Here is a 9,983-nt window from a genome sequence, read left to right on the forward strand (position 1 = left end):
AAAAATAGTCAGGAGAATCTTGCAGACTGTTCACATCATATTTACTAGATATATATCACTTCTTTTCAAAGACAACTCACCAATGTACTGCTAAATTGGCATAAAAACAGAGAACAGACACTACCTCTCACTATTATTTCTCCATATGATTTCTATTATTCATCTTTGCAGATGACCAGAAACATTGGGTTAAATATGATCACATTAGTATTCCTTCTGTTATGGTAAGGTAATTTTCAAACCAGATTTTGAAATAACTAATTTCAGAGCTCAGAAGATTTCAAACTTGAGCAAATGTGAATTACTGTTTGTTCCTCTAATACAATTTATTATTTTCATATAATAATGGCTAAATTTTCATTAATTGGCTTGGAAATTAATGGAGTATTACACATACCAAAATGCCTATTCTGCTTAAAAAAAAAAAAGTTTATTTGAAAAGTAACTTGCTATAACTGAGTTAAATGCTTAGTGCTTTAACAAATTGATGTTAGTATATTTGGTGAGCATATGTAGGACAGCCGTGGGTTTATTTTTACTTGTACAAACTGTGCTAATCTGTAATGGGACATATTGAATATAACATTTATGAAAGCTATGTTCATATGGTCTTGTTGCATTTATAGTTACAGTAAGATTAGACCCCTTATAACTAAACATGAACTCTTCCAAATGAAAACTGAACACTGTAGTTAAATGTATTACTAACTATCTCTGGGAAAAACAACTGTTAATGATATAGTACATTTGAGATTTCTCTTTTCCTTCTGCAAATCTAATGACAACTTTCAGAGGCGGTTTTATTAAAACATCCCTGGCACTATTAGCAACAGCAATTTATAAGTCTTACACATGAAAGAGAAGATAAAACATATTTTCTGCTAAGGGAAGTCTGGTTTGCCTGCTAATTGAGAAGCTGGCGAAACTATCCCATGTTCACATCCTTCTTACTCCCTCATTCCTGCAGTTCTGCTCATTTAGTCTCAGTTATTGGAAAGAACTCAAAATGAAATGTTTTGGTCATTCTGAGTATGGTGATGAACTAATGCTTAATCATTGCAGTTACTTATTCTGTGTTCCTGGTTTGCTCACGTACTGTGCATAGCCAAATGAACCACTCATGTACCTAAGGTGAGGTGATCAGTTCAGTGGTGGGTGGGGTGGGGTGAGGTGGAATGGAACAGGGATAGATGAATCCTGATCTGTGCTTTCATGAGAAAAAGTGTGTATGAAGCAGCTAGCTAAACAGTAAAACCAAGTGACTGTGGTCAGTGTTTTTGCATTAAAAGCAATCCTTTGCTTGTATCAAACAAGGATACTGGTGATCCCATTCTGGTTGAGAATGTATTCAGGATACTGTTCAAGTGACAGCATTTCAGCTGCAGTTGAACAATGCGCTTCCAATATTGTGACTCTTTTGAGAATGTATACAGAATGGTCAAAGAACAGGAAACTGCTGTCTAGTTTTTTGAATTTAGGAAATAGTACACCAAACATTACTCCTTAATACCACTTCCTTGTTTAACCCAGCATCCAAAATAGACACAGATGTCTGTTTAGTTTTTCACCTTACACCTTGTATAGTTAATTGCTTACTAGCACACTCGGATTAGATTGTGTATTATGGTCACTTTGTCTTGTGAAAACTGATAGTGCAGTGGACAGCATGACAGTGCATTGAGCACTATAACCTTTGGCCATATTCCCAACTTTTAACTGCAGCGGTTAGACTCTTTCACTCCTGCTGTTCTCAAGCATGCTGCCTCACCCCAAGCAAGACACACAGGTTCCAGTCGTCACCACCATGGGATGGAGATTCAGTTTCTTGACAGCAGGCATCAGGTTCATCAGCTACAACTGAAATGTTCATGTCCTTGAGGGAATCCTAGCAGACTCCATGAGAGCCCTCAGTTTTTAGGTTGTGTGCAGCACAAGCAGTGCTGGAAACATTTTGCCTGAGATAAAACTGCTTTCTTCTGAAGTACTTGTTGGCTCAACTGGGGCCAGGAATTATCAATCAAATGAGTTTCTGAGTAAGGATATGCTCTCCCAAGTTCTTCATCAAATAAAAAACTGTTCCATCCAGTTTCATGTAGACAGTATATAAAGCAAAATAACTCCTATTTCTTCATGTATGCTTTTAACCAAAAGCTGTTATTAATTGCATTATAACCCACAACAGTGAAATTGAAATTTTATTTCAGATGTAAAATAATTCTGTTTGAGTTCTTTAGCTGCTTCTCCTCATCTAATATGGAAAGAGTTTTCTCTTTAATTGTGTCTCTCTGCCTTCAAGAATGTTGAGCAGGCTTTAAAACATCTGCTTTTTCCAACTTGCCACTTAACAAGTTACGGTTTGGAATAATTTTATCTTTGGCTTATTTTTCTCTCTTGTTAGTTGCAGATTATGAATGTAAAAAAGTAAGGAGGGCCACAAAGCCTGAAGGCCAAATGTAGGGAAACCAATAACCTTTACTAATGTGTTCTGTATAGAAATCTGTATGCATTTTTGCTTTGTAGGTTTGCTTTTAACAGAAAGCTAGAAATTAGAGAAACTAGAGATCGACTGCTGTAATTTCAGTGTCAGTTAGTCTTAAGTCTTAGTCTTACTGACTTAAAGTACTGTAATTGGCCCTGAACCATACCCAAATAACACTCCATAGACTTTTCCCCAGAGGAGATGTGAGTACTTACTGAGGCACAGTTGCTTTCTGACTTGTCTTCCAGAAAGCCAATTTGGCATGGTGTCCTCTGATTCTGCAGCCAGTAGTCTGTTGATTCTAGCAGACTGTTACTGCAGAGAATCTGTTAAAATAGTTAAAAATGGTTAAAATAATTTAAAAAATTATTCATTCCTGCTTTGTTTTGGGACCCTGAACTCTATTGTTGTAACTCAAAGGAAACCTTGCCTACAGAATTTTTTGGGGGGGACTCCTGTTCCTTTTGGATGTGTACAGTTAATGCGCCTTAAATAAAGTGATTTTTGTATTCCCTAAAGTATCAGCCTATTTTCTAGAAAGTCCTTGGACATACTTGAAGGAGATGCCTAAACCAAATATTTTAATTGGAAATTACTGCTAGGAGTTTTGTTCTGTGTTAAAGTGATAAACATAGATGCTGGGAAAACTAATTATTTAACTATACCAGAGTATGCAAACTTGCATCTTTATGATTTGCTATATCTCTTTCCATGGTAGATCAGTAGTGTCTATTCCACCAGCAGCCTCCTTTCTGGGACTGCCTATGCTACAGAGTCTTCATTTTTCTCCTTTGTGAGGAGCTAAAGTACCTGAGACCTGCTGTAATTAGTACTGAGCAAGTCAGCTTGCATTTAATCTCTCTGTATTGACTCAGCCCTATGACTTATGCCACAAGATTTGCTCAAACAAAACCAAAATAGCTTACAGATATCTGTAGACTCTAAAAAGGGAAAGCCAGTTTTGCAAGTCTAATGCTTAGATTGAACTGAATTCCTTACTTGCTGACTCTGTACTAATTGTCTTTCACCAAAAAGTGTGACTCTAAGTTAATTTTTAAAACAACTATGTAACAGCGGGTAAACAATAGCTGTAACAATGATGCTACCCATAGAACATTTCATGTGGCTTATTGTCATCTTCAGGCAGCAAAGTTAAGAATTATGTTTGTGAAATGGACATATATGTTATTTGGGCTTCTTGCAGTTCTTGCATTGCATGTAAATAGGCTGTACTCTACCTCTTTAGCCTTTAATTTTAATAATGTTATTTTAAAATATGAATTAGTTGTTCTACCTGAAAAAAAAAAAATCTATGCTCAGTATCTTCCTTTATATTTCTGCACATTTTGCTTTGACATGCATTTCTCTACTCCAGAACACTTGAATCATAAGCCTTGATCCCTTCCTTAGAAACAGAAGTGAGAACTTGTGAGGCCTCTTCATTTCTCAGGGAAGATAAATGACTGTGGAAAGCTGATCAGGCCAGTTGGCACAATTTTCTAACACTCAGGGGCAATCCAGAAGTAAGCTTACTGCCACTGTCAGTCTAACACCCCCTCCAATTTTCATCTTTCTGACAGCAAGCCCATTAGATAATTAATACTGCACTCTCTGTGTTATTCTATATTGATTTCTGAATTAACATCAGCAGAGGATGGATAAGGAGGTAATGGGGAACACCACAGTCTGTAAGCTTGTCCTGCTTCAGTATCCTTCTTCAGTGCCCTCCACCATGTTCCTTGGTACTCCAGCCTTGCTATGGGATTTCTTCTAAAGAGCCTCTGAATACAAATTTAGGGTTCATAAAGTACTCAGAAGAAGTACTGTTCCCAAAGTCTTTGTTCTGAGAATGACAAAGACTCATGAATGCTTCACATCACCACCAGTCTCTTCTGAGACACTGCTAGCTAATCTTGTCTACCAGTTAAATGACTCTACGCTCAATAAATTTCATAACCTCCTGTCTCCGTGCAAAAAGATTCCTGCCACCATAACTAACGCTGAGGCTAAATGTGGAAAATAATATATCTCATATCCCAAAGAAACAATTTTCTATTAGTGTTACAAACAATATATATATATATATAAAGGAATGTTTTCAAATGTGGAAACACTAAGCCCTTGCAAGATGGTTTATAAAATCTAGAATCAAGCATTTTTCAAAAAATTATCATCCAAAAATTACCATCCTTCGGCAACTTGTTATGGGTTTTCTTTTTTTAAATATGTGTTTTTAATAAAAAAAATGGATATTTTGGAAGACATGCTCTGGGGAGACTCTAGATTTTTAAGGTGACTCCCAGACCAAACTATTCTATGATATATCTACACATCTGATTTCAGGTTTAATTTGATTCTAGATCTTCTCATCCTCAAAGGTTGAAATTCTAATTACCTATTAAAACATAATTTTGCATACATAGGAAACAGTTCTCTTTAGCTCAAATAGCTTTTGCTGCTACAAGCAGTCTTGTTTCACTTCCTTAAAAATCAGAGTGCATTTATCTTCAGCCTTAATCATTTTAGATCTTTCTTTCCCAAATCTCAGTCAGTTTCTGAGAAACCAGAAATTATCATGTAGAAACAAACTTCCTGTCTCATAAGGACTTGCTGTGCACACCCAACGTTTCAGAATAGCTATATTATAGCAGGTGTATATTGTAGATTATAAACCCACAAAATGAGCTGGGCAGTCCAAACTTCACCTAGTTTTCCATCTGTGGGATGTTAATTGGCCCTTGATATCTCTTTCTTTCAGAGGATCTTTTTATCAGGAAGTAAATACTGGTAAAGTACTAACAGAAGAAATAACTTTCCTGACAAATCTTTTAATCTGGTCAGGCCACAGCTGACAATCTTTGGTCATTTCAGGATGGTTTATGAGTTGCAAGGCTTTATACCACACTGAAGTTTATTTTCGTATGTATTTTTTCATAATAGACTCTGAAATCGGGGGCAGAAATTATTACACAGAAATTTTGGACAGTGTGTGATTTTTAAGTAACTTCAAGGAAATAAAAAACATTAGCTGAATGATGTTTTCTCTAGGCCAGATTCTTCTCTCATGTGTGCATAAGTAGTTCTGCACATGCACTTGAGAATGCAGCCAGAAATGTGAAGAGGGTATAATGGCATAGCATTTTTACTAGTGAGGGCTGGAGAAAATAGTTTGCAGCAATTTGGCTTTTAAGAAGATAGGTGAAAAAACCAAACCCAGATATACTTGAGTACACACAGCAGAAGCTAGCGGAGGTCAGCAATCTAAGGAACAAAGGTTGGCCCAAAGTCATCTGGAAAGCCTCCAGAAATTATTCTAGAAAAGACAGCACTGCAAGAACATGTGGCAGAGACCTTCTTGCATATGGTCTAGTTTTACACATATCAAGGGGTGTTCAGGAAACAGAAAGTGACATTTGAATAAGCAGTGGCAGGAATACATTCCTGGCTGTGTTCAAGGCCAGGCTGGATGGAGCTTTGGGTAGCATGGTCTAGTGTGAGGGATCCCTGCCCTTAGCAGGGATTTTGGAACTAGATAATCTTAGGGTCCTTTCCAACTCTAGCTATTCCGTGATTATATAAATTAGAGGTGTAAATTTTAGATGAGTTTAAACTTTACCTTATGAAATGCAAGTTTCTGCATTATGATCATTTCAGACCTGGTATTGTTCAGAACCTTCTGATTAGTACTTCTTTGGAGGAAGGATAATTTGGGTCACCCCACAATACTGATCATGCTGCTATGCAAAAATACACATGTAATGCTATGTCAACTTTGGGGTATATTTCTTTGGTAAGCCACCAACATTATCACAGGCAAAGACAAACATACAGTAAGAATGAATGTAATCCTTGCATTGTGCTATTGTGAGGCAATTTTTCCTGTTGACGAGGTGCATGTGTTTATATAAAATGAGAGTTTGCATATGTATTAAATCTTGGTGGGATATTCATGTTTTTAAAGTCCTCATACTGAAGTCCTTATAGTAAAATTATGTATGACTGTAATGATTGAAAGTTGAAGGAGCTGGTCTAAATTAACAGGGCTAATTAATCAAATGCAATGTGAGAACTGGTATCCCTCAGAGATGTAACTATCAGTACATTCCAATTGCCATTTTTGAATATAAGCATATTTTCAAAATATACTGAGCTGGTCTGTACCAAAGGATAAGAAACCTAAACCTGTACTACTTCAGCTGTCAGTCATCATCCTTCTTTATGTAGCCTGCACTATTAAGGCAAACAGTATCACTGGCCAAAATTTCCCCTCCTATCTTATATTTCATTCTTTTCTAATTGAGACAAGTTCTGGGCCAATCTCACTGACATACATTTTAGCAATTTTGCTGAATTCAGCGAGGTTGCTTCTGATTTGCAAAAGTACAATTGAAAGCAGAACTGTATTCATTGACCATACTTATGTGTAACAGCTGCACACGCTATACTGCTGTATATCTGGTTCAGAGTAGGATCATCACACTTGGAAAATAATTCAGGATGAATTTGCATCATGCACTAAATATGAAATCAGCAGTAATTCATGGTTCTAAAAAAAAGTTTTCCATTCTTATATAGAGACTCAGCCGTCAGCATTACTCAGTGTGTTGTGAACCAATGAACTAAATCAGCCTCTAGCAGTGTGGATTAGAAAAGTCACTCTTTCCCAGAGGAAAATATTGCATACAACTTTAGTGTAACAGCTTCCTGCTCCCTGATTTAGATCATAAGACATTAAAATACAGTAAATATCTATAACTGAGACAACATTAGAAAGACTCTGCTCCACAAATGAAACATCTGCGCCTTCATGGCTTATCATCTTAATTGCTTTGGTTAATTACTTCTCATCAAAAAGAGATATGAAAGTGGGACATACAGAATAAGATGAGATATCAAGGGGCACATTTTCTGCATTTTTTCAGATTGGTCTGTATTCTAGTAGGCCACATCTCACATGGTTTCTGACAGGAGCTGCTCATGTCAAATACAATTATTCAAACCTGCAAGTCAACCATGTAAATTGTTCCCTTGCAGCAGCAGCCCATAGTGTTCCACTCTACCACCAATTACACATCTAACTTACAAAATCACTGAAACTAGCAGAGGCTAAAAGAGAGGGTAATGGGCTATTTTTTGTAATTTTTCATCCTTTTCCATACACACACAGAGAGAGAAAAAAAAGCAATAGTAACACAGTCTGTGACAATGCTGTAAAGAAGCCCTAAACATCCTGCTGTTTGTCAGAAGAATTGGTAGAAGCTAATCACTTCTTTTACTGTGCCAACAATCATAAAATTGATTTGTGTTACAATGAAAAGTTAAAATGTAAGGGATCAGATACCTGAAGCAGCTCAAAATCTTGTGGTAAAGGGTAGCCTTTAAAAGAGAGAGGTGCTTCTGAAGGTGACCAAGCTGGAAGCATTTGTAAACAGAGTGGTGTAGCACTTCAGTGCTGTGCCACTGTCCTTCAGTCTTACATAGAATAGATAACTCTGAAATTAAATTAAAATCTAAGATCTCATCCCACACAGTGGATTTTCTGCCTTCTTATGCCTATATGAAGATTCCAATTACAGTCAGCAGCACTTTTTTAAAAATCAGGTACTTTTTTGCAAATAAACAAACCCTTTGACCAAATGAAATATTGACACTTTGTCTTTTTCCTACGTTGGGGGGACTCAGGGAAGCTCAGTCCCAGTGTATACATCACTTTATTGAGTTCTTTTTTAGATCATGATTTTACATTTAACAAGATTTCTGTAGACAGGAAATACTCACACCCCACAGCCACAGTGTGGTTCTTCAGGATGATGAAGATAAATCTTTACCTTCTACATGTTTTATCTTTCTCTCTCTCTCTGCTTACATATATAAATATATGTAGCTGTTCTTTAAACAAACAAACAGACAAAACCACCTAACAATCCACAAATGGAAAACATTACTAGTGGGAGGAAAAGAAAAAGAAAGGATTATGGAAAAACTGAATGAAATGTGAAGTTCTATAACATTTCTGTGTTAGAACAAATGCTTTCTCATCAGCTCTAGAATTATGCCTGTGGGAGACAATAAATCTCTGAGGATTATTGCAAAGTGAGAGATCAAAGATGGCCTGCCCCCCTCAGTAGGTCTTTGGAAGTGCCTCTTTCCCTCAGACTATACAGCCATAATCGGGCACTGCAGAGAAAGAATAAAAGCAATCATCCATGTTCTTCACCTGTGTCTTTCCAGTTGTACTGAAATTACCTACATGCACAAAATAATGTCAGTCATATCTGGCTCCTTCTAATCACATACAAACAGGCATACTTCCCCCCCCCCCCCCTAAATTACAAACTTTATATAAACCTATTTTTAGGCAACAAAGCTAGCATCAGTCAAATCTATATGATCTCCTGGCTTGCTGAAAATCTTCCCAGTCAGATATGATGGAAGGCAGAAGAGCTGTTTCATGAAGGACCCCTCCATTTCTGAGAGAAGCAAAGCTCTGGACCCTCAGACTGCATCCCAGAAACTTGCCATCTGTTGAAGAGCAGTCCTGAAGGTATTCTTTCCATGCACTGCTTTTATTTCCTACACTCAGTTAATGAGGGAAAACAGAAATCTGCAGGGGGAGATTATCTCTCATATATGTAATATATTTTAGGACCAGACCAGTACAGACCAGGGAGACAAAATTCCAAGATACTATAACAGCCCTCCAAATTTATTTTTCTGTATCAGTCCTTTTTTTTTGGCATTGGTTAATTTGTTTGTTCCCCAATAATGACAAAAGCTAAATAGCAAAACTATAACTCGGGATACTTTGAATATAACATAAACATAGGCGTTACCTTCTTACATGCTGTGACAGAGCTTCCCAAACTGCTTGCCGTACTGTCTGTGCTGCTGCCTTGGTGTTCTGGAACTTCATGCATCAGCGGAGATTCAAAGTTGCTGAAGAATAAAAAAGAAACAGACACCCAAAACCTTTCCAGTGACTCAGCTACATAGATACCTCAACAGATAAGAAAAATGCAGTTCAGTAAAGAGATGTAACTTAGGTTATAAGAAGCTGTCTATACTCTCCTTGCTGATGTCACTAACCTATTTATGACTTTGTTTTGTTTTTTGTTTCTTTTTTTTTCATTTTGGAAGACTCTCCTGAGCTACATACTTTGGATATAAAATAGCAGACCAACGTCTTTTGAAGATTAAAGGATAGCATATGGCTACCTATAATCATATCTGCCTCTCTTGAATGACACTGTAAAAAGTGGTACTAGCTTGTTTTTATAAGCAGGCATCTTAGAACAGCAAATTAAATTCTCTCTGCATTAATTAGCTTCATAGAAAAAAGAACGGTTTGCTGCATTTTTACCTGCCTGGATAGAGGTAGGGGGGTAGTAATTAAAATATAAAAAACACAACAGGAGTGGTTGAATTCTGTAATCTAGGTGGAATAGCTTGATACTTAGCAGATTTAGAGCAAAGGTAAGTCATGCATATTCTCTGGTTTGCAAAT

The 9,983-nt window shown here is 36.9% G+C and overlaps 1 protein-coding gene across 2 annotated transcripts in view; it reads right to left on the reverse strand.

The window, feature by feature from the left end:
* Nucleotides 1–9,412, reverse strand: part of SPHKAP (SPHK1 interactor, AKAP domain containing) — a 50,204-nt gene extending 40,792 nt beyond the window's left edge. Inside the window, exons 1-2 of one of the 2 annotated variants that reach the window (XM_034064070.1) lie at nt 9,313–9,412; nt 2,695–2,805 (exon numbers count right to left, since the gene is read on the reverse strand). In XM_034064070.1, coding sequence (XP_033919961.1) covers nt 2,695–2,805; nt 9,313–9,396 — 195 coding nt within the window. In that variant the 5' untranslated portion in view covers nt 9,397–9,412. The remainder of the gene's footprint in view (nt 1–2,694; nt 2,806–9,312) is intronic. The other variant, XM_031047257.2, reaches the window with a different exon arrangement.
* Between the last annotated feature and the right edge of the window lie 571 nt (nt 9,413–9,983).

This window comes from Melopsittacus undulatus, chromosome 6 (genome assembly GCF_012275295.1).
Source record: "Melopsittacus undulatus isolate bMelUnd1 chromosome 6, bMelUnd1.mat.Z, whole genome shotgun sequence".
Taxonomy (NCBI): domain Eukaryota; kingdom Metazoa; phylum Chordata; class Aves; order Psittaciformes; family Psittaculidae; genus Melopsittacus; species Melopsittacus undulatus.